Source organism: Taurulus bubalis, assembly GCF_910589615.1.
Source record: "Taurulus bubalis genome assembly, chromosome: 11".
NCBI lineage: Eukaryota > Metazoa > Chordata > Actinopteri > Perciformes > Cottidae > Taurulus > Taurulus bubalis.
Genome location: NC_136599.1, coordinates 10,656,249 through 10,682,803, shown reverse-complemented (window position 1 = coordinate 10,682,803; position 26,555 = coordinate 10,656,249). Strand labels below are relative to the sequence as shown.

The window sequence follows — 26,555 nt, the reverse complement described above, 5'->3', positions numbered from 1 at the left end:
CGTAGGTGGCAGAAGGAGCACTTCCTGTTTACCAGGTGCATCTTCAAAAATAGAGAAAAAGGGACTTCTTAAAACCCTTTTCTACAAAATCCTGTCTAAGTCGAGCTACGGCCTGTAGATATTTCAAACGTGTGTTCACATAGTGGCGCTTAATCCTTAAAGTATTGAGCCAGTGTACTTTCTTTTCATAGACCAACGAGTGGAAGCACCCTGTATTCGTACCATGACTACAAAAGCATCTCCTAAAGTCTAACCACAGTCCCCACATTGCAAGAAAAACAGTTAGACCAAGAGCAGGTATTTCCTCAAAATGTTTCACCAGGAAACTAAACTGCAGTAAAGATAAAGCTCAACAGGATGTCACCCACCAACATCTGGTTCTGGTGCTTGCTGTACTTGTGCACACACACACACACACACACACACACACACACACACACACACACACACACACACACACACACACACACACACAGCGACAAGGGAGGACGTAAGGACGGTTGCATTGGGGGGAATGGGTTAGAAGCAGGCAGTTAGAAAAAGGGGTGTGGAAAGAGCAGAAAGAGAGTGGGGCCATATAAAGAGCAACAGAACACAAGCCAGGCTTTATCCTGCCTGACTGTCCCGCTCACTTAGACCTCAAAGGAAACTCCCGACTCCCCCGGCCCTCACACACTCACTCATTATCACTCACCACACTTTTTACCCTCACACAGTCCCACCGGCTGACCAGAGAGAGGATGGCTGCGTCCATGTGGAGAATGAATGGCCCCTGGAGAAGGATGGCTGGAGTTCTGTTGCTCTGCGCTCTAATGCTCAGCAGTGAGTACTCTTATAATTGTTGATTATACTATCTCCTTTTGCAGCTCCAATATTCCCTCTCTTCTGAGAAAGTTATTTATCCAGTCTTGTATTTTTTGTAAATCTCTAAAATTCTGTTTCGCGTAATGTAGTACGTGCGCATCAACAGTGGCTTTTTACACGCTGTTGGGGGGTTTGCTTTGATGTGTTCTGCCATGAGGTTGCACGCAGATGCAAAGAGGCATGGTTAGCGGCGGGGTGGCTGCAGACACAAAGGGTCTGCTCAGGAGTGGAAAGTTGCAGTTGAGAATAATTGTGCTTCACATCCTGCAGTGCATCTGGGTGGAGCTGTTTGAATGTGTGTGAAGGGATTCAAACCAAGAGCACAACACAGCATCAAAAATAGATTTAATGTATTTTTTATGTTAGAAATAGGATCAGTTTGGTCTCATCTGTTGCACGTGCTCGACTGTGTGTGTCTCTGCGTGCAATCGTGTGCGGACGCACTGCAGCCCACTCCGAATCAGGCTGAGGCCCGATGCTAATTGCAGGGTGATGTATGGCTTGGACGGTTCTAGTTCAGCCCAATGTTACGACTTCTGCAGAGCCATCAGGACCCATCTATGGGCACAGGGGCGGGGTATGTTTGGGGTGACCTTGGGTAGAAGAGTGTTCCAGACGGATGAAAAATAATTAAAGGTTTACTTTAACGGGGAAGAAATCATGAGATGGCGGAACATGCTTGTAGTTTGCACAATAAAAGGGAACACTACATACTGTCTGCATCAGCAGCTTAACAGATGGTAATTAGATTTACATGGAAATCTAATTATTCTCGGCGCACCCTGTCGAGAAATTACAGCTTACAATACAGGGACGATGTCTTTAGACGCAACTAATAATCAAGCATGTATTTTGTGTTTATTGCTGTTGATGATTGGAAAAACAGCTATTCTGCTATCTTATTGTCTCTATAATTAGGGTTTTGTTTTCAGTGAACGTGATTAGCTTGAAATAGGATCTTACATTGGCCCAAACGTCTCTTTTTTAGGTTCTAGCAGACAGCTTCTGATATACACTGTAAGAATATCATAAAGGTGTTGTCTCAAGTCTGCTGACCCATCCTCGATGCTTTACCACATCCAACAGCAGTCCACTGATCACACAGACCTGCTACATTGTTGACACTTGTGTCCAACTGGCAATGCGGTGCGAGTTTAGAGGCATGGTCACCTCGGGCTCCAAAAAAAAGAAGAAGAAAAAAAGGAAAACCTCTCGCTTAAATATATGCAATGGTTCATTGCTACTTTTATGACTGTGATCTACATGCTGCCAGTTCTGTCATTCTGTCAGTCGTCTGCATACTTGTGTAGCCAAGTCACAAGAGACAGTCTGTCTCCTCATTGACTCGTCTCATAGTATCGCCCGATGTGACTGCAGTGGTATATGCGTCATTATTCATTCAAAGACACAAACCATTTTTATGTTTCTCGCTCCATTATGGCTGTCTTGACGTGCACAAAGGAGACTCTCTGTCAAGTCACTCTGTCCTGACACATGCAGAGGCGCTCCACTGCACAGCTCCCATCTTGTTGTGTCTCGTTCTCAGTGTGGACTGAGGTTTATTAATCATTGCCACATCAGATTTGGTGGCAGTGATGTCATGAGCCCCAGAAAGGGGGAATGGGTGTGGCAGCTGATCTCAGGTCATATTTAACCATGCTTTATTGTATTTCTGCAAAACAGAGAAGAGCCTGACCGCTACCTTGTCTCTCTTTGTCTCACATTTGGAAACCAGCAAACTAATTTCACAATGTATTTGGACTTAGCCGTCATTGTACGACTTGTGTATGGACTCAGGGGAAAAAGACATTGTGGCATCACAATATTAACTGTGCAGAATATATACATACTGTAGGCTGAAGCTTACCAAAAACTCAGTTAATAACATGTGCATCTGGAAAACCGCTTAGATGTGAAGGTTATAGCACATATTCAGGCAATCTGGGATGCAAGAGAGACAGGATGAGAGCCTTTGATGCACTTGATTAGTGAGTGTGTTTGACTTTGTTAATCAGAGCAGACATCCTTGTCATGTATGAGCATGCCATCATCCAGAATCGCCGGCAAACAGATTTAGTGTGTGCTCCCACTTCCCATGGCTGTCAGTCGGTAGTTATGCAGGCGTGCAAATATGTAGTGCAGAAATGGGCATGGACTGGTGATGTTGGATGATGTCATTCATCGCCTCTTGGAGTATGTTTGAAGATTTTGGGGGAAAACCCAAGCTTCAAATCTGCTGTGGAGAAGGGGAAAAACATAGTGTCTTGCTCATTTCAGGTTGTCATCTACAATGATCGTTTCTGTTTCTAACGCAGGGCATCAGGCCAAGCTGAATGAGTTGGTCTGTGCGTGTCCGTCTGTGCTTAAGCCATCAATGCTCAGTAGATATGTTTTGTGCAACACACACACACACACATAAGTGGCCTTCACTGAGACACGTCGATTCAAGACGGCATGAACTGAACTGACTCCAAAGGAAAAAGAGATACAATAACTCACGGACTGCTGGATTCGGAGAAAATGTAAGAAAGAAAATGTCCTGATTAAAACCTTGAAAAGGACAGCACATTCTTTACAGAGAGTCGAAAATCAGCGCACACATCTGTCTGCACAGAAATGCACAAAACTTTGTTTCTCAGCTTTCGCCCTGCCAATGTAAACACGGGCAGAATATTGCCACTCTCTTTCTCATGGCTCTCGGCTATTGACCAGCATTCCTTCAGTCCCAAGATGCAATGGTGAAAATGGTTTCACGTCATCTGCTGGTGGGTGTGGGTCTCTTTATATAAGCTTTGGCAGATAGTCGTCTTATGTCAGACTAGGGTGTGTGTCCACTTGGGCCCAAAGTTATGGCTTAGGAGCCACGTGAGCTCGCACAGTAATTAAACCTGGAGCCTGTGTTCTGTCAAACTGCCAATTTGCTTCAGTGATTTCTACATGTGAGAGCACCAGGTCAGGCTACAGCTGAAACCATTAAAATATTCTAACAAACACTGCCTGTCATCGTTGTCCGCTATGTTACCTCGTCTGCTAGCTCTCATCGGACAATCACCGTAACAAGGGGAGGAGGGGTGGAGGGGACATTTTACGATGTATTTTCTCTCTCTGAATTATCTTCATGTAAAGCTCTAGCGCTTGTCTAAAGATAACATGTTAATGATCAGACAACAAAACCTCTGTCGCCACGAACAAACGATCATCTGGAAAAAAGGAGTTGACTTGGAGAAATTGATCATCTAGCAACAATATTTACACAGTGAAACAATTTTAATGAAAAGCAGATGCTATGTTAGCGTTCAAATCTTCCTATTCCAATTACTGCTGGTGAGCTTATTGTTCCTTGTTCCCCTGGCACCCTGCTGCAATTTTACAGCTGTTGGTTTTTACCAGCATAATAGGGAGGGGGCTCTCCCCCTCTCTTCCTCTCCCTCTCTCCCCCTCTCCTCCTGTTTCTCCTTCATTTTCAGAGCAGAAAATTGGCGGGACAAGGCAGAGAAATACCAGATATCACTGATCAGATCAAAAAACGCCCATATGTGCACAACATGTCTGCGGCTAATGAGCAAGCCCAGAGATTATTGTGTGAAATCCAAAACAAGAAACCTGTGAGCACTCTCTGCTTCTTGTGTCATCCCTGCCTTTTCACGCTGGCTCAAAACCTCCGCGACTGCTCGGTGATCCTCCTCACATTGATCCAAGGTCCACGGTGATGTCATGCCAAACACCAACATAAAGCTATGTTATAGCAGCCTGTTAGCGGTTATCAAGTCACAACAAAGACCAACGTTAATTGTCATGTTTAATCTTTATTTAAATAAATGAATCTGCTTTAGTTTATAAACTTTGTCTTAACTGCTGCTCGATGTGATATTATGAATCCTACTGTAGCAAAGACATGACCGCCCATACTCTGCCTATTACTAGCCTTACACCGCAGGGCAGGTCATGCCTTTGCCAAAGCATGATTCATAATTTAGTTTACTGCACATATGCAACTCTCAACAGACATGAGAAGGAAAAAGGATGCAAGATGACTTACTCCTTTGCTACTTCCATCATCAGATCTGGGAAAAATCTATGTTTTAATTATTTTTTATTGGGCAAATGAGTTTCTAGATTTACTAGCCCGACGTGGCATCTTACTCGCCCCGTGCAAGCTGGTAATCCTTATTGTTTCTTGAGCTCGAGTGTATGTTGGCTAACCAGTCAGGGCTGTATTTATGGAGGGATATACTGTTAACCTCTGAGAAAAAAAAACATTTAATGAGCCTTGGCTAAGGCCTTTTGACTGCCGGAAAATGCTCCTGATAATGAATGTTCGGTAAAAGGTATGCCGTACGAAGCTGTATACTTCCTAATTGAAAACACAAGACCGTTCTGCTGAATGTCCTGAGTTTGGACTATTCTTTTTTTCTGTATGTGTATAAACAGTGTGTTTCTGTGCACATTTTTTCTTTCTTAAAACAGAACTACAGAGTTTCGCTATATCTGGAAGGTGATCACATTCGTGCTATTATTTCTCAATCTTGCTCTCCCACTTTGGCTCCTTAGCCTCAATCATATCGAAGCCAGATTGTTCAGGGTCATAGGTTTCGATATCTTTTTACAACCCCTCCCACACACGGTCTCATGTAAAAACAGCAGCTGGATTCGGTCCATGGACATCTGTTACTGCAGCCCAGTGCTGGTTCTGATACATTATAGAGAGCAGCTGGTGTTTCCAGTCCCTAATCCGTGAACAGAAATGGACGGACTGTTTTGGAAACAGGTTTTAAGTTTCACTGCACTGCTGAAACTATTTTAATGAGTAAATTAGAGGCTGAATCAAAAACAATGGTCAGTAGCTGCTATCAATCATAATGGTACCTTTTCATTCTCTGCTTTCATCCCTCCTTATGTTTCCTCCGCCTTTGGTTTTTATAAACCCTGAAGGAAAGTCAAATGTTGAAGTTAGAGTAACATTTTCAGTAAATTATCACATCAAGTCACTATAATGCGAGAGAGTGCTAGTCCCATGTTAACAGTGTGTGTTTGTGTGTGTGTGTGTGTGTGTGTGTGTGTGAGTGTGTGTGTGTGTGTGTGTAGCCCAACTCCAGTGCTGTGTTTCTGTATTGCAGAGTGTTATCTGTAACCCCCAGCATGTTCCCCTCTGCAGGTTGAAGAGGTCACTGCACACCGTGTGCTGTGACAGCCACATCCTGTCCTAAGATGTGCATGGATAACATTCCAAACCTGTTGTTAATTCCTTTTAATTTTTTTTTCCAAACTATCTTGTATTTGGTTTAAAAACACCAGGGGCGTCAGCAGGGCGGAAAAGTCAACAATTGCCACCCGTCTGTGCGGAAACAAAAATAGTTCTCACGTTCGGGGTCACGAACCGTGTATTCCTGCGTTATTTTTTCTTTTGGATTGTCACTGTACAAAGTAATAGTAAAGTGGACTTTGTGTGGTTTCCATGGCTACATTTAGTGGTCTACGTTTTAATTGTATTGCACAGCCTGAGGAATTGGAAAATGTGTTATTTGTGGTGTGCTGTGAGGCCACATTATACCTGAAGGATAATGTTACTATGATTGCAGGAACTGTAGTTGCCAGTAGGCCGACAAAGTATACTGTGACTCATCTATTGCTGAAATGTGAGGTTTTGCTCTTTCTTTTTCTTTATTGTTTTATTTCAAAGGGCCGCATTTCGGAGGATCTATATGCAGAAATTAATAAAATATTCATTACTATGTTTTAATTGGCAGTCTTGGAAAGGAAGGAGTGAGCAGAATGAGTCCTAAAATTTGGCCAGATGCTGCAAATCCTACACACAGGTTTATTTAATTAATTGAAAATCTTGTTTGCCTTTCCTTAGCATGTCTTAGTACCAGAATTGGTCTGTGAGACTCAGAAGAGTTTCCAAGTTAAGCTGAAGTGATATTTACCCGGCTAGGGAATGAAACGAAAAGAGTGTGGGGAGAGTTCAGGCTCTTTTGTGGACATCTGGATACAGTGGTCATGGATAAGTAAAGGAGAGGAGGGTGTGGCACATAGTGACAGCCAAGGTGTTGTCTCTGTGGTCTGGGTGGAGGTCAAATGCAAGATTTAGAGCTGAAGCTTTCTCCCTACTTCCTCATGATGTCAGACACTTCACAGCTCTCTGACAGTACATTACATTATGCAGGGAGGGAAAGAGCTCCCTCGGGAGACCGACTGCAGCTGCTGTCCCCTGCTGATACCCCGACTGCACCCTGTAATCAGGTGTGACTGTTTGTTTCTGATGCTCTTCCTTTGCTCTTCCCCACCCTAAATCTGGGCCCCGGAATGGTGGGAAGTAACAAATGGCAGTCAGAATGGCTACACATCAGTGAGAGAATGGAAAAGGCTGTGACAAATGAGTGATTCGGGGACATGGTGAGTGACTGATTATGTGAGCAGCTAGCACTATTCAAAATATACTAACCCTCTATCTAAAGTGCACATACACACACAATCTGTGTGGCTAGCTGCTTGTAACTGAAACATAGCGGAGGGTGATAAAGGCAGGCAGAGCATTGTGTACCGTTAACAATCCACTCATGCAGCGGGCTGATGCCTCGGTTCTAGCTGTAGGTGAGCTAACGTTAGCTTTTTTTACTACTGCCGAATAATCATTAAGTTGATGTTCATTTGTGAATTGTATCTTGCTGAACAAAACGTGTAAGTATAATAGACGTGGTTGCCACACAGCTTGTTTTCTGCAACAATCCAAAATCCAATGGGAAAATCTATTGCAATAGATGATGTATTTTTGTCGGCCGGCCTTGGATGTTAATACATCATTCTTGCACCACTCGATAGAATCTTTCCCCACGAGCACCCGACGTATTAGCGTATTGTTTCAAGAATATCCAAAACGTTTTTCACAGCTCTGGTAGCTTTTTTGAGGCCTTTCTCACAATGGAGTGATGCAGAGATGACTGTTTTGTGTCGACCAAACCCAGAAGTTAACATGACACTGGTTCCCTTCGACAAACAAACGTTTATGATACGTACATGTTTTGTTCAGCTAAATCCTCTCATCTACACAATTATTGGGATTTTTTAAATGTTCATGAAGCCAAAATCCAACATTAGGCTATAAATGAACTACACTTTGGTCACATGAGGTGTGAGTATAACTAATGAAGCTGTAATGGCAAACTAGGCATAATGACGTTCATGATTTCATTTCACCACTTGTTAGCACCTGCCTTTTTAAAGAAAATGCTTCAAAATTCACAAGAGGGGTATTTACTGGCATATATTCAGTATCATAGAACACAACTTTTAAATATCTTAAGCTTGTGTAAACTGCAGACCTTGAACAAAAATCTATTAAAAAAACAAGGGATCTGAAAGTTTTCCAATTATTTCCAGATCTTAGGACTCATTCTTACACTCTATTCTTTGTGTGGCAGCACAATGACCAAAAAATATACCAGTGGCGGGCCGTCAGGGCCTGCTAAGCCTTCTCTGCTGGCCTAAACAGATTCACAAAGTTATAGCTATTTTATAATTTAATTTGTAATTTTCTTTTAAAAATATAATTAAAAGTTATATCTATTTTTGTTCTATATTGCCGTACAGCATTCTGTCATGCGTGTATTTATGTATACGATATCAGACAGCAGGCCTAGGTATAAAATGCACGGCCCGCCACTGCAATTTACTGCATGTGAAGCTTTCGATCATATCTTTGATCATGATTCATGACACTGGTGAGGAGGAGAGAGGCCACGAAACTGGCAGGGAAGATATATTAGAGGAGGAAGCCATTAGTGAAGACGTCACAGAATATGATGCAGACCAATAGACAACCAAGGCCAAAGTTTTTTCTTTACTAATACAAACAATGACCCCTTATAGGCTATACAATAGCAAATAGAGTTAAAAATGTTTAATGTTCACAAGAACTTATTAGGTGATAATATATGGATTATTATGGATTTATACTCAACTTTCTTGGACTGCAAAACACAAATTTGTAAACATGAAACTAACATAACAGGACGGTCACCATGCTAATATCAGCATTTTAGACTGACACCTCCACTCCCTCCACAGAATACTTTGCACTATGTACTTTCTCCAGCTGTGTGACTGTAGATGTGTGCTCATGAATTTATGAGGGTGTGTCTGTAAGTGTTGAAGGAGGAGTTGGAGGGCTTTTTCCCCAGTGAGGAGGAGGAGGAGGGTTGTCTGGCAGGAAACATAACCTAATGTAAAAAAATGTAGCTTTCAAAACAACTTCATCATATGAAGTGATGATGAAACACAGTCTCCCCTTCCACCTTATCATCTTTCTTCCCTGCTCTCCCCTGAGTCCTCGGTAGTCTGAATGCCATGGAAATATATGGTCCACCACCTGACAAAGAGCAAAACCCTGGAACACTCCCGTCTGCACTTATTTCATCACTGTCCTTTGTGTATACATCAGTCCAACCACAGCTTTGAGTGCTACAGAATACTTTCATGTGTTTGTTTCTATCTCCTTGTAGATATCATTTAGAGTGGACTATATCCTGGAATTCAAGCTGTATTGGATAATACGGAAATATGGGTTTGTTAAATCAGTAATCTACAGATTGCAATTCATACAATAGTCAAAGTCTCTTAGGGACTGCATCCCCACCCTGCCTTGGAATTATCTTTCAATGGTGCCATTTATGCATGATGTACCATAAATATGCATGATGTATCATAAATATACATTTATGCATGATGTATCATAAATACAAATGTTTGTATGATGAAAGTAAAACATCTTATCTTAATTCAAATTTCTCTCCTTACTGAACAAAAAACGTGCTAAATTCACGTAAAATTCAAGAGACCCTCCTGGTAACTATATCATATTCCATTTCTCCATATAATCGATGACAGTCATTTGTGAAATTCTTGACAATCTTCCAAAGGATTAGGCTTGCTTTATGTATGCACCTGATATCTAATATGAATAGAATGTCACTAATTGTAGGAGCTTCTTATGTTCCCTTGAAGTATGAAGTGCATTGGGTCAGCTTACAGGCCAGCATCTCGTTAGCTGCAGCACATTCCAGCAGCATGTCAACAATAACGATTGTGGTCTTGTAAATCGTCAGAAAAACAACTTGCTAGGGGCTTTGTGTGCTGTTAGCAGGCATGTTGCTGTAAGGCACTTGAAGCATCCACCATATTACATTTGTTAGTGATACATCTGCCTTTGTGCTGCCTTATAATCGCATTTGATTTGTCCAACCACAAGCAAAGAAGAATGCTGCATTTGAACTGCCACTCAGCCTCATCCTCTCTTTGACCGATTTAGTTCTTTGCATTTAGCATGGCTACACGCCACACACCACGTCAAAGACTGGAACACCCAGACTGAAAGCTTCAAGGAGGACAGCCGCGGCAGGAAATCCACTTGATGTAGCGCAGTAGTGAAGATCAGTACTGAGCCCAGAGGTTGCATAGTCTGCAGCCTTGGCCTTGTGCTCTCTGAGCCCATTAAAAACCCTCTGGAGAGACACGGAGGTTGTGTTTATGGAGTAGGAGTGGTATGTATGTTTCTCTGTGTTTGTGTTGAGACTGGAGGTCCTAAGGCTTCATGTTGATGCTGCGGGGCTTGGCTGGAAACACAGTGATATTTCTCACACAGCTGTCTGATGTGGTTCTGTCCACAATGGAATGGTGGAGTATAACTGAATATAGTGCAGAGTTTCATCATGTGACAGTTTAAAGGGAGTAGATTGGTGCATATGTGTGTCTTTTCAAGTGCATCATCAGCATGCATGTGCATTATGTGTGCTCAGTTCATGTCATGTGTGTTTAACAAGAAAACCATTGAATACAATGAGTTATACTTTCCAAGAAACTGGAAGGGAAACGTACAACATAAAATATAAATAAGCATTCCTATTGCAGCCAAGTCTTAATACTTCATTGTTAAACAGTGAAGGGCTTTAAAAGCATTGCATATATATTATTTGTCTGTATAAGATCTTTATGAGGCATAAACTGAGGTACTAGGTTAATTCAATGATGTGGAGGCTTAACATATTTGTCCCACATTATTGCTCTTTTCAACATAGCAGCTCAATGTTAGCTGAAGGCTCTAATAGCGCAGTTAAACGTTAGTCGAACATGTATACCCACTTACAACAGTTAAAATGCAGCACATAACAAACTTTGGACAGCGTTCAGCCAGCCGGCGCCACTGTCGAGAAAAAACACAATGCGGGAGGGAACCGTTTATAACCCGGTCCAAACACAGTGCTATACATATAGTATCATGGTGGCCATCCACCTGCTGTGAAAAAACATAAATGATGCAACACTACCTTTTGTTTGGGGTGCTAACATTCCCACAAAGGAGCTCGGAACTTATTCCAGAGTGTCTCAAAGTTAGTCATGTTTATAAAGTTGCAAACACACAACACATGTAAATTCTCCTCATTTATATAATTGGTCATGAACTGTAATAGACTGTTAACCCACTACATTGGTTTTCTTCCATGCGGAGGAGGTTTTAAAAAAAATTTGTGTAGGATGAAAAGGATTACATATCTGTCGTCCTTGATTCTGATTCATACCAGAAATCAGTTATTTTTGATTGGCAGCGTGCTCCCTGATTGGGCCTTAACACGTATTGATGCTACGTCCATTTTCCATCACATAATGTAGATGGCTATTGACAGATACTCCAAAGGAGAGAGTTTGCAGTTGTTTGTACAAATGCATCATTTTTATGGATATTCATATGCTTTAATATTAATTGAACATTGGACTTCATTACATTACCCAGACAAAACTCACATGCACTTTGGAAAAAGCTTTCCTACTTTCTTTAAACTTCTTATGTCAGAAAGGTTTAGCACCATCCAACCTAACCCCAAGGTTATTATAGACACAGGATGTCTCCCAGAAGATGGATGTGTAGTCAGGAGGTCATGACCTTCTGACTAGAGCCGTTTATTTGCAAAGACTGCAGAGAGAGAAAATGGTTCTACATGTGACTATAATTAATTAGAGCCTCTAAGAACACATGCCAAATCAGTTTGGCATCTTTGAGCTGGGCACAATGTTTGGTTCACCAGGCCAAGCTTACATTCCTACAGGCACCACAGAGCTATGATTCATAAAGAAAAGGTCAAAGTGTTTAAGTTGCTCTCTCTCTCTCTCTCTCTCTCTCTCTCTCTCTCTCGCTCTTTCTCTCTCTCCCTTACAGATGAGGTGATGTGTCAAGATGATCCAGCAACAGGTACACCCGCTCCAGCTGCAGACACTTCTGGTAGGTGGATAAACCTGCAATGATACTTGACATTTCAGTGGGATTATTATTTTGTTTTTAGTTATTCCAGAGTTCAGAGTGTGTCACGTGAAGTTGGTTGATGACACGTGTGCTTTACACATCCAGAATGAGCCTGTGTATAACAGCATTGTCCTTGGATTCTGTTCTTTAGTGGCGACTGCCATTGCTGCCCAAGATGTAGTTTCTACACCTTCTTTTGTTGCTGACGGTGGAGAATCTACTGCTTCTGCTGCTGCTTCTGTTGCTCCTCAAAGTAGATACCCAGCAACCATTGTAAGCATTTCACTTGACAACAGCCAGGATGGTGACACCTCGGGCACCACAGCCACCACTGATCCCCCCATTGTCGAAGCCAAAGTGGTCCCAGAAGTCGCCCACATTCTTAGAACAGTAGTGGTGAGTACCTGTCCGTTCCATGCTCAGATGGTGTTTCTCCACTTTTTGACTTTTCAACATAAACAGATGTGATTACAATGGAAGACTGGTGTGGTTGAGACCATATGTGCGAATTGTGCCGTCTTCTCTTGACCTCATATGCCTCTCTGACCTGGCTCACTCTCTCCACAGCCCCATGTGATGTGTGTTGGGAAAGAGGACGTTCCAAAAAATAATGTTGTCAAGGCTACAGTGAAAACAGTTGATTGTGTAAGTATAAATGTACCTGTTTTATCTCGAACAATGTGACTGTAAAAGTAGAATATTCCCATCAGCACCACAGCAACATCCTCCACCTTTATGCCCTTTAGCTTGCAATAACAGTCCTCCTCTCCTCCCTGCCAAAAACAGACAGAATCAAACTACCAACAGCTGAGATTTTTGGAATGCTACATTTAAGACCACAGTGAAACGAGAGGAGAGAGCTGAGCTTGTTTACCTTCTAGTGACACGTTACCAAAACCTCATCTGGCCCTCTTCACAATGGGGCCAGAGGAAGTAGATTAATCCAATTAGGGGAAGAAGATGATTTAAAGAGTTACAGTTGAAAATATGGTCCTGATAAAGACAGATCTTTTCGCGGACATTCCTCAGGCGTTGTAAATCTTAAGACTGTGTTCCTGAATGAATGAAGAGGGAGGCGGATATTTCCTCTCTTGCTCGGGGACCTTAAGAAGAAAGGAGGAATAACAAGGGTGTGGCTTTCAGTTTTTCATATTACTGAAAGCCTTCACATAGAGGTACTTTTAAAAAAAAAAAAATACATCAGGAATGAGGGAGGCATATATTGTCTTGCCTGTAAAAAAAAACGTTAGCAAATATTTGGAGTCTTATTAGTATATAATTAAAGTTTTAGCTTACACTGTTAACTCCTAAAGGCCATGACGCACTAGGCGCGTTTTTTTCATGCGATTAATTCACACGTCAATATATATTTTTTAACTGTTGCTTTGGTCATGAGTTCTTCCACACAGAACTTAAATATGAATTAAGTGGTGAAAAGGCTTTTTTTTCTTTCGTAGCTCAATTAAAGGCATCAACCCGTCACATCAAAACATACACTTCACCTCTCTATGATAGTGTAGGCCAGGGGAGCGAACCATAGACTGTGAATAGATAATTCCTCAAAGCACATTCAACACAGGATGTTCAAAAACAAGTTTGCATACTTTAAATAGCCCTTGTTTTGTTAATTACTGTGTCATTCACAGAGCTCTTCTGCCATTTGCAGAAGTCATCTGTCCAACTCAACCTGAAACTAAACATGGACTACAGTGCCAGAAGCCTTAGTCTGCTGATGATTAGTTCAAAATGCACATAGGGAGAAAAACAAGGTTTTTCTCTTCAGGCAGGACTAGGTAAATGGCATGATAAAGGAACAGCATGTATTAGTTAAACAAATTCAATAAAGCAGCAATGCTCTGAAGTAGTGGAAAATGAGAGGTTTTTTTAAACCCTTTGTAAACCCCAAAGTCATCACTCGCTATAAAACGTAATGTTTAATACAACAAAGTAATAACATTGTTCTCCTTCTAAACATTATTTCAGTGTCAAATAAAAATCTTTGTTTCATTCGAATGCAAACCAATTGTAACTGGAGGAAGCCACGTCAGGTCAACGAAGCAGGGTATGAGTCAATGTAGGATTCCTGAGCGCAACATGTGATGGGTCACAAGTGACAAACACAGATGGAGAAGAGAGTAGGTTTCATTCCATGATACTGATGTTCAGCCCTCCGGAGTTTTGTCCTTCCTGCCTCAAAGATCTGGGTGTTTCCACAGAGTCCAGCTGTGGGCCCACTCCCCACTAACTGAGGATTCAGGGTTTGCTCGTCTGGGAGCTGTCTGGATCACATTACAGAAAATGAAGAGTGTATTCCAAGTTACAGAGCCTAAAGTTGTGCAATGAAATGATGTCATAGTCCGGCGTTAAGGTGGGAAAAAGAAGGTGTGGTCAGCAAGTTTTCCACCCAACTGAGTTTTGTCTCCATTACTCACACAAAGGCTAATGTGCGCTGATGGTCAGCGGGGAAATTCAGGAACAGAGATCCAATGTCTGTAATCTGTGCAAGCTGTACACTGAGAATGTGGAATCTGTTTAGGCATTAGCTAGTTTTGAGTTAAGTTCATGCTCAATATGACCCAATCAGAGATATCTTGTTTTTCAAAATATACATATAGAGAAAAATGAACTGTTTCCTTATTATTTATTACTATGTGATGCTTGATTTCACAAAATGAGCTGCAAAAAATACGTAAAGGTTAAGTTTAGACTTTGCGTTAATCCTCCGATTTTGTTCACACAGCTATCGTGAATTAGCACAAGTATGTATCGTGCATTTGTCTTTAACCTATTTATCTTCTCTTACAGGAAATGACTAAACACATTATTCAGGAGAACCCTGCAGATTGGTGCCACAAGGAAAACTGTAATCTAAAAATCTTCCAAGATGGCAAAATGGCGCTGGTGGGCAGTGATGATGGTGGGTATTAATGGCATCCATTGATATATAATAACTTGTGGCCAGTTAATTTCATCTAAGTTAATAATCCATTATTGTCTTATTGTGCTGCAGAAAATACTACATAAACCTGCTTAATTAAGTACTGATGTATTTCTAATATCCACTTCCCCTGCAGCTAACTCGGCTACTTTGACTAACGCACTCAATAATGAAGATCTGAAAGAGAAGGTGAGAGAGCACAAGATGCTGCAGCTTGAATATGACGGTGTGGAGATAAAATGCTCCATCAACAGACCAATGATTTTATATGGTTTCAAATGCACACAAATTCTGCTTTTGACCACAACATTATGTCTTCAACTTGTTTGCAGCTGGGTCTGACAAAGACTGAAACCCCGTCTTCATCATCAGGCTCCTCTGTCTTTGTGGGAATACTCGTCACTGGTCTGCTTGCTGCACTTGCAATCCCTCTTGTTTACTTCAAATGCCAACGCAGGACTGACACCAAGGGAGTGAGGCTGGTGAGCACATTTTCTGTGAAAAATGGATCTACAATATCCTGCACTGTGCTTTATGTTGCCAGTGCGGACCTCATTTACCTACTTCCTGGTTCACATGTTCCTGCTGGCTCTACAGGAGTTGCCTATCAGTGATGCATCATATAGCCTTTTCCACTGCAGACCATGCATACTGCTTGTGAAAATGGGTGTTTTATTATATACACAGTGTTTTCCCCATGTCTTCTGCAATCACACCCCTCGTGTATTTTCATGTTCATGAGGTTCATGTTTTACTACATCTAAAATCAAAACAGCCCTCTTTCCTTCCTTTGGAATCAATTGTTGCCAATGTTTTAATTAGGGGCTGTTGCTGGCCAGCTATCACAGAGAATAAGCAGAGGAAGAGTGTGCCGTATCCAAAGGACCACGCCCTGTTCTCTGCTGCCTTATTCATCTGTAGAGCTAACTTGTTACAGCAAGACACAGTTGTTTCTCTGTACCACTCGCAATATCACATGATAGAGACCACATTAGAGGATGTGTTTGTGTGTGTTTGTACGTAATAAGCGCCTGACAAGACTGTGTCTGATCATCAAATCAAATGCTTCGATTTTATACCCTTTACAATATTTGATCCAAGGACCTATATAACACATCACAATGGGAAGCTTTTGTTCCTTCTAATATACTGAAGCAATGCATGGTAAAAAAAAGGGAATCTCCAGCATGGCTGCTATATTAGTGATGGAGACTTGAATGTGCGTGTCCAACGTGCACTTTAAAAAAAGAGTCAGCTATACGTATCCTAACTCATGTGCTGTTGACATTTCCATAATGAGTTCATTTGTGCTGTATTTGCAGGCAGAGGAGGCCCATCCAGCAGATCAGGAGAACCAGGGGAACACTCTTGTATCTGTGGCCCCCCTCAACCCCCCTCTGGAAACCCCGGAGAAACCCAGCATAAATGGAGAGTCCCCGGAGGCAGAGAAGACCGAGCCTCCTCCTCCCACCAACGGCCACACCACCACCAAGACAGCAGACACCGAGCTGTGAAATAGTCTACAAATAATTGTAACCCAAGAACGACCCCCAAAAACACACAACAATCCATCCACATACACACACACACACACACACACACACACACACACACACACACACACACACACACACACACACACATTCTGAATCCTCTCTTGCCCAACCACAATAACTCCACTTGAATGTGGACATCAGGGACTAGAACAATTTCCTACATCAACGCTCCTCTTGTTATGGTCCCCTTGCCTCCCTCTCTTTTGGCTATGAGCCTCAATAAACATCAGGAAAACTAGTCTGACGATGATGACGGTGATGAATGAGGTTGATAATGACGAAGGCTCAGTCCCCGGGTTGTTGACGGCAGTCAGGCTGGAGACGAGAGGCGGGAGATGGGCAGTTCAGGGTGGGAAGAAAGTGTATTTGAGCACTGGTCAGCACTGGTTCCCATGATGCAATGCAGCCTCTGGAGTCCCAGCCGTCAACACAAAGCAGGGTCTCTGCACGTCGTCAAGTCTAAAGCTCCGACCAACCCTCCACTAGTAAATACAGCATAAGCACATCAATGAAATTGCTCCTTAGTTTATTGTATAGCATGACAGACAGAGAGGAAATAAATCACACTGCCTTGAAATCTGTTTACAAACTCAAAGAGAAAATCCATTGGGCTCTGATCGTGTTTGTCTGATTGAGTTATTGATTGTGGAGGTGTAAGAATGCATGTGCTGCTTTTGTAATCTTGCATGTGTGTGTTAGTGTTTACTTGCTGACTGTTTGTACAGCCATACATGCATCTGAGCTTCCCTTGCTTACTGTATCAGGGCTCCTGCGCGTTGGCTGGGAATAAATTACAAGGATATTGACCAGGACTCCCCAAGACAGACAGCATTTCCATCTGAAAGGGCAAAGTTATGTTCAGGATCATATTCATTCAAATAGACAAGAGAACTTTTAGGCAGGTTGAATGACATTACATAATGTATTTTTCTTCCCAACTTGTTTGAATAATTAAACAATGTTAAATACAAAGCTGCCTTGTTAATGTAAAATGGACCGTGACAGGACAACTTTTGACGCGGTAGCTCACAGTGGGTGTGGTTAGCCTAGTTAAAGACTCCACTTTATATTACTAGTAAATCTGGTACATAAACAGATAAGAGACATTGGCAGTTAATAATCCTCAAATTTAACTTTTAATCAATCAGTCATCATTTCTAAGCATAGAAAACATTATTTTATTGATTGTTATAGTCATTGACTATATGTCATAGACGACCACAGAAAGGAACATAGTCATGTCTTGTCTGCTAAACCAGATCATCAATGAAAATGTCCTGAAAGATTCCTGGAATATTGTCTCTCGAAAAGTGTGAGAACCCAGTGTTAGTATGAATGTGTGGTTCAAGAAAAGGGATTTGATCTAGTATGCGCGTGAATGATGAGTCTGAATGTGACATTAGCCATGAAATGTGTACAACTTTGTAAAAGTGATGGCTCACCGAGATTCCCGTGGTGAGAAGAAAGAAGTATTGACGTTTAAATCACATTATTTTCTTGAAGAGGGTTGACCGCAAGGAAGTCTCCCATCTGTCTTCACTGTGGTGAAGTCATCAGCCTCTACATCATGAGACTGACCAACAGACTCATCAAGACCTGAGATGCAGAGCCTCTTACTGTCAACTCTGCCCATCCATTTGTCCGTGTTATTCTCTTTTCAATATACTGCGTATGCTCTTTTTACTCTCAGTATTCTATTGAACAGTGTGTATAGTGTGATGACTTTTTTGTCTTGTTTATGTTTTGTGTTTCTTTTGTGTGCCAAAGAACTTCATTTCATGTGTTATGTTGTGCTAAAATATGTACTCCTGTGGCACCATTATGACATTTGATCCAGGCCATATAAATAAATATGTCCAAGGGCTGTTAGAAGGAAACATCTAGCGGCCAAAATCGGTTTGTTTGTCCTGTAAATGCAGTGTTTACTGACATATTGGAGATCAAATACAAAAGGAAACCGACATATTGTGATATATAAATTGAACATCTCGCATTCTCCTTTCAATCCATTTTGTATATTTTTATTGTTAACATTCCAATGTGACTGTTTCCTTTTACTAGCACCCTGTAGTTAAAATTTGATTAAAACATGAAGAAAATAAAAAGTGAAAGATGAATTGTCATGTTTCCAGCCTCGTTTCTTTAGTGAGTGGGAAAAGCGATGGGTTTTTTAAACTAGAAAAACCGGTGCACATGTACTGAGACACACATGCACCCACATCTGTCCTCAAACTCAGTGTTTTGCAAACTGTTTTTCTGGACTTTAAAAAACAATGACAAGCCATGTGACCCAATTCACAACAGGCCTCATCTGTAAATTGTGAGAAACTAATTTGTTCATAAATTAACATTCTTGATAATTTTTCCTGCCATTATTAGATGATGCGGAAGCATCTAATATAGGTAAAACAGACATTTTAAAAGGGATGTATGTTGAATAAATTACAACTTTGAACACAAACAATCAGGCTCCCTCCTGTGGCTCAAAGGTGTACAGCAGATATAAATATTAAATAGAAGAATAGAAGAAATTCTGCTTAATTCAGTGACCCTAATAAAAATCTCCTGCGAACCTCTGTTGGTCCCGACCCGGTCTTTGGGAATGACTGCTCTAACTAACACACGCTGGAATTAAATCCCGTACAGCCCATAAGGTCACACAGCAGGTTTGCATAAACGGTAGTAATGACATCATTCCACACTGTTTTGTCTTTCACAGTTTGTGTGGGGCAACGAAAACATCCACCAGCTGTCTTCTCTCAACGGCGCAGGACATATTCATGAGCACCATGTCAGTCCAGAGTCTACACACCATCTATCACTGTGTACATATATACGCATTTTCAATAAATATTCTGTCACCATCCAATGCATGTGACAGTGTGACTAGTTTATTTCCCATCCACTCACACCCTTCTTTCATCACAAGTTCAAGCCCCATGTGAGTTGCTACCCTGCCCTGTCCCCTTCCACACCCTACAAGGAAAATATGTCCCATAGGCCATTGAGCAGTGCTGTCCTGTTGTCACAATATGCCACAATGCAGAGCCATAATAAACCACCCATATTATAGACATAAATATATTGGATTAAATGTGGTCATCTAAAATATGAGACATGGCCATGGTACAAATATAAAAGGTGTACTTCCCAGTGGATATGAACATTGCTGTATACACACACACACACACACACACACACACACACACACACACACACACACACACACACACACACACACACACACACACATTCCTGTTATTTTCAACCTTTGTGACCTTGAACTCTGGGAGATGAAAAACAAGATCATTACTCTAGATTAAAGAAAACAGACTCCACCCATGTGAGAATATTGAGTCTCTTTTGTTTGGTGCACATTCACTAATTCATCACACTCTCCTGCCTGTCACCTTTAAATTGGTTGGTTCACTCAAATTACGCACACATGTTTTCTTTTTTCTCTCTTATCCCTAATCTATCTTGCCATGCAGATAGTTTTATTTTCCCAGTTTTCTGAGTTATATATCTGGGTTTTTCCGTCAATGCCCCACTACAATGGAGATTAATGAAATTAACTTTGCGCTAGAAAAAGCGACATTTCTTTGTCCTTTCACAACAAGGAACTTCATTTATGGAAATACCTTGTTGTTGTGCACATTTTACTACTTACTATGACAACTCCATTAAGAGCACTAGTATTACAGGATTGTGGCAGAACCTGGAAAAATAAAAGCAATCCTATCTGTCCAGATACAGAGTATAAGTGAATACACATGTTTTATTTGTAATTTGGATGAACTGATCCTTTATATTTTCCACCCATCGGCCCCTGTACCCCTACAGTATATCACTCCAAATGTTCTCTTCCACAGCTTTTCTTCAGTGTCACACACGCCCCACAGCTCCAGCCTGCTCCCCTCCCATCCTTCATCTCATCCAGCTCTTAGTATCTCCACCCCTTTATTCCTCCATCCAGCCAAGAGTAGTGTATGTGCAGTGGAATCTGGGATTATGAGCAAAACTCAGCTGGTTGTTTTTATTGTGGGGTGGCTCCCCCCTCCGTGTACTTACAGCTGCCAAGTACGTCATGTTTTCCCTCTTCATGCCAAAGCACGCCCTTCTAAACTCATTGATGGTAAGATAATATTGGGTGGAATGGATGGGTGGGAGGTAAAGGACAGCACACAAGAGACAGAGCTACGGGGCTCACAGGTCAGGAGGTGCGGTCCGCAGGGTGAGCCTATGATGAAAATTAAAAGCTGATCAACTTTCAGGTTCATGAAAAGGTTAGAGGTATGCAAGGAGGCATACTTAGCGAAGGAGACTATTGAAATGTGATTGTGCATGATAAAGGATTGGATCTCTGTTAACATGTTTTCCTACAATAAATATGCATTATATTCAGTGATTATTATGGGCACACTGTATTATTCCCAAAGCAATTAAGCACAAGATAAACTAGGTTGAGCAGATAGAAATAGAAATCAAACTTTGTATCACATGCTAAATCAAAGAAGAAAACAAAAGGCTTAAACGTGCAATAGCGTATATTCGCCAGTTGGGGGCGGAAGAAACAAGCTCTGATCAAATCACTGACGTTTGGCGATCTTAATTGACAATATAAACATTCTAAATTGGCACTTTTGTATGTCCTGTTGCAAGTGTTTGTTAATGCAGTAGCTGACAGGAAGAAACAAATGACCAAAGGTGTTGCCCAAGCAACAGAAAGGCAATGTAATGGTCTATTAACACATCGTGCAGATATGGTGCAATTTATTTGGAGTTATGAGCTACCTAAGTACTACAGACTCTGCGTTTGGCCTCTACTAACTCCTGGTGGAAATACCCCATGCCTAATGCATACAGTTCCTCTAACAGATCATTAAACCACCATATTTGAAAACCCCAGGTCATTTAAAGAGACACTGTTCTTCTGAATGTATAATGTCAGACCATTTCAACATAATTGCAATTGCTAGTGCCCTTCACACACTCCAACAGGAGAGCAAACTGCGACACAATGTTCATGTTGTAAAAACAACACACCCCACTGAATGACGGACATCAATTTAACCCATTACCCCATTTGTGCTGCCGTTTGCCAATCAAAACAAAGATGGCTGCCAGTCGGTGACCAGGATAGGCAACTTGTCTTCTTTTCTTTTTTTATTTATTTATCGCGCAGCAGACGGAATATGTTTCCATGCGGGTGGTTAGAGAAGTCTTTGATGGTTTAGAAACTGCCCTCACAACCGCGGTAAGTGCTTTCAAACTGTTTTTTTCTTCTTCTTCTTCTTCTTTTAAGCATTGCCAGGTTAATTGCTGATGGCTGCTCACTGCTTCTCTGGGTTCACCTCCAGCGTTAGCTGAGAGAGAGAACCAGAACAGTTTCAGGAAAAAAAAGCAAAACAATGAACTGAAAGACTTTAAAATACTCAGTAGAGCTGAAGGTAACTGCAGTTGGTTGCTCATACTTTATGGGGCAACCCCTTGCACATACTATTTATATGATACATAATTAGGCTATATTAAATATAGCTACATGTAAGAAGGAGCACATTTATAGGCCAAGCTAGAGTGCTGCTTACTCTGAGTGTATGGGATGAGTGTTCATATAATAATAATGCTATTGTGACTGAAGAGCTGGTTTGGAGAAGAGTAAACACAACAGTTGTCAGAATGAATTGCTGTGGACAATTTAATCTCACTTATTTTTCTGTGAATTTACAAAATAAATGACCTTGTGTGATAATACACAGACTTGCAGACTGGATCAAAGCAGAGGGGGTCAAATAGGGATAAATACACTCCCTGACAAAATATCCACACAATGGAGAACATGATGACCAAAGTACAGTGGATCCATAACCTGCAATCAATTTACACAACTCTGGATGGGGCACCTGTTTTTTTTTTTAGGTTCTTAAGAATAAATCAATTAACCAACCAATCACAGTTTGAGTGGAAGAGGAAGTTTCAGTAATGCACTCCAACTGACCTTGATGAAATGATTTATTTCAGTGAAATTGTTTTTTCTCTCTCACCCAACACCCTTGCATTAGCACAACATGCAAGGGTGTTGTGAGTGTGGACGGGTGCCCACACTCACAAAGATCTGAAAATCCAAAGTGCATGACAAGGGAAACATAATATACTTTCACATACTTCGAACAAAAAATAAATAAAATATGCATCAAGGGAAATGTTCTATGCGCTTTGAAAGCTGGGATCCAGATTAAGGGAGGGTCCCTCTGTCACACAAGTATGAGGCTCCACTGACTAATGTGCAAGCATGAGGGAGTGACCAGACACATCCTACTTGTAACTGTCCCATCAGGCAGCTGTGTCAGGCCAGTAAGGTTTTAGTCAATGATTTTGTCATGACCCATTTAGCCCTGATAAAAAGTCCCTATGAAATGTGTTTATTGTTAATAAACTGCAGGTTCTTCTCATGTGGTTAGGTTATAGGGCTACTTTATATGTTATTAATCACGTCTACGTCTTTTGCAATGTAGTATATGTCGGGAATTTGTAAAATAAATATAATCCGTGTTAAAATGAAGGAACTGCGCTGCATTTCAAAGAAAATATGAAGAAATTATGGAAACTGAAAAGCTCAAATGTAATATTTTGTTTCCATAGACACCTAAATGGAAAACAACAACGGAAACTTAAATGGATATCCTGTCTGTTTCCTGCACATTTCTCTGTGCAGTCGTTGTGTATTCCCAACATCTGTTTTGGGAAATAATCTGGAAGACGTTGTCTCTTTTTTCCAGTGATGCAACTGTCCACAGAAGACACTTCACACCCTGTTGTGAACTGTAGACCGTGCAGTTGATTAAAAAGCTGTTTAAAAAGCTATTAAAGCTGTTTTAAGTAGTGCAGACAGATGGCACAATGACACTGCATACTACTAATCTAATTTATCAGATTTATAAATAGGTGTGACCTCAGGCTTTAGACACTAAAATGGAAATGCTCATTTATAATGTACACACTTTGAAACAGGCACATACATTCTGCAAGTGATTTACATTGGCCGAGTAAAAGCATGCATAAAGCAGACAGAATAAAGCAGACATGAAGCATACAGAATAAAGCAGACAGAGTAAAGCAGACAGAGTAAAGCAGACAGAATAAAGCAGGGAAGTTTGAGTGTGATTGTTGGGTTAGGATGCCCCCTGCTGCGGCCCTAGGAGCAAACCCAAAACAGTAAAGTTAAAGTGAAATGAAACCAAAAATCATTTTAAAAGAATGATTTACGTGCCCCAACAAAATGTTTTTTTCATACACATAATGTGAACTACAAATCGGCAAAGTACAAATAAAGCAACTTTGTAAAATTGAGTTGATATGATAATTAAACTGCTAAATCCATGCTATTTGGATCTGTTAGAAATATATTCCAATTTAGAATATTAACATATTTGCAGGTCTCTATAATCTCATTAGCGATCTTTACGAGCACTGTACACAGAGGGTCTATACGCTTTGAGTTGTTAGATATGTTCTTAACCGAATACTGGGGCCTACTCTTTATTAGGGTGTGTTATGTGCCCAAAGCTAATAGCTCGAGAGTACACATTCCAGATACATACATTCAGTAAGATTGTATTTTGACATGTTTGTAGTCCTGTAGGTTGGTGTTGCCAATCACATTTAATCAAACTAGACTCCTCGTGAAGCTTAAAGATGTAAGTGAAGGTGCCTAATGGGTGCAAATGTTCTATTTCATTTGGATAATTTAGTTTCTATGAATATAATGTTTTTTTCGAATTGCTTTGTGATTTATTATGGGACATGTTTGTTAGCATATCCAGATATTGTTTAATTCATTAGTCTATACACATGGTGCTATAGCAATATTACAGTCGACTATCAGGAAGTGGTTGAGAAGTGCCTGTATAAAGTATGGTGAACATGTTGTCCAACATCAAAGATCTTTACCACCAGGAAGAATCTAATCAGTCAGATATTACTTTTTTGTTTATTTATTTTACCAGGTACTCCAATTGAGATCAACAATCTCTTTTACAAGAAGGGACCCTGCCAAGTCAGATGCCCTGCACGTTAAAATACAACAACATTATATGTATATACATACACACATTATATACAGGAAATCCCAATGAAATAGTTGTTCACCACAGCTGTTGTATCTCAAGAAAACAACGATGAACGATGGGATGATGAAAACAACTTAAGCTCACAAAATCGTTGGCTACAGTCTTCTTTGTTGATCTTCCAGGTGACTGAAAGGTTAAAATAATCTAGCCAGAGAGTGAGCTACTATAGCAAAGATAGATTACTGTGAGCAGACCTCCCAATGTGCCTTACATTGCTCAACTTCACTCATGAAAACACTTGTATGGGCTTCAAATAAACATCACAAATATGTATATTTACTGAATGTATTTTCCTCAATTATACAACATTTCCATGTAAGCTATCCCTGTAAAATAGGAAAGAAACGGAATTTAAGCTAAAGCGGAAGTACCGAGGAGTGTACTTTTTGTTTCGCCAGTACTCTTTGTCATGGGTGTTTAAAGAGAACGCTCCGTACTCGCTCTCTGCGCCAGTTTGTAAACTTGCGTCGAAGGCACGTGATTCTGTTGACGTCTGTCGGAGAGACGTCCAATCAGGACACGGGGGTGTGTGTGTGATGTGGGCGTGGCTTGTTCGTGTTGCTGTGAAAATGTCGATGGACAGGGTTTTTCATTAATGCAAGGGACCAGTCTGGATTTCATAATAACTGGGAGTTTGATGGGAGGTAATGGCAGCGGTGACGGAGTAGTAAAGGGACCAGACGTGTTACCAAAGAGGCGGTAAGCCATCGTACCTTCCAAGAGAAATTGTTTATTTACTTTCAGCTACACTTGCTCCAGTAGGTATACTGTACCGTCATTTATATGGATTTAGGTTAAAGCGCTCCTATGGCGGACGGAAGGTTGTTTTAGTGATTTAAATTATAATTGAATTAAAAACTGTTAAGATTTTGTTGTTTTCTATTTAAGGCCATTGGTCATTGTTTTGCATGCGTGTGACGTTATATTACGATCTAATGCGAAATTTCCAGCGTTGTTTCCAACGTTACCCGGAAATGAGCAGGGTATTGGCGCTCAGCTGTTTCCTTATAAAACATGCCTGGGCTGGATTTGTGCCTGATTTTCTTCGCAGCCAGTGAGAGGGCAGAAGAGCAGGGTGGGATGGAGAGGTGTGCTGGATGCTTGCTGCAGGAGGATGTTGCGCACTTCAATTTACCTCAGGAGTGAGTGGTCTTTGCATCCATGAGGTACTGCGTAATGATCTAATTTATGTAGCAGATGTTGTTATTGTCTATGTTTTGTATATGTATACATAGTTGTATTTGTTTAGTATTGAATATAGTTGATTAAACTTGTTATATCCTTGCATGTACATATTCTAAGTTGCAGTATACTAAGGGGAAATTACTTTTAACTAATGTTCAGTAAAAAGAAAATCATTCATAGGGAAAAAACTGTTGGGTACCTTTTGTAATTGTAATGTTTAGACTTTGTATTGTGTCACTATTGCATCTGTCAGAGTGCGTCATGCTGTATGTAGTTAATACCATTTCCAACTGTATTTAAACTGTAACATCGGTAAAGACATCTATTTCTGCAAATGCACAAAGGGGAAAAATAATCTTAGATCATTTTAACTTTAAAATAAGTTACTTCATCAAATCTATATTTAACAAAATGCTGTTGAATGAAGTGGTAACTTATTTTAAAGTTAAAATGATCTAAGATTGTTTTTCCCCTTTGTGCATTTGCAGAAATAGATTTTCTCTTTAAATGGTTTAGTTTAAAGAAAAGCCACTGTATTATTGATTCTTTCTAAAGATGTGTATGATTTGTATACATTAAGTGCGTGTGCC

General features: G+C 40.8%; 1 protein-coding gene across 1 annotated transcript; it reads left to right on the top strand.

Annotated features, from left to right (window-relative positions):
• Window positions 1-637: 637 nt before the first annotated feature.
• Window positions 638-18,768, top strand: cd34 (CD34 molecule). Its single transcript, XM_079226005.1, has 8 exons — window positions 638-822; window positions 12,074-12,136; window positions 12,309-12,553; window positions 12,725-12,802; window positions 14,963-15,074; window positions 15,232-15,284; window positions 15,428-15,577; window positions 16,418-18,768. The coding sequence occupies exons 1-8, from the start codon at window positions 741-743 to the stop codon at window positions 16,607-16,609; spliced, it is 975 nt and encodes a 324-aa protein (XP_079082131.1). The 5' UTR covers window positions 638-740; the 3' UTR covers window positions 16,610-18,768.
• Window positions 18,769-26,555: the final 7,787 nt, after the last annotated feature.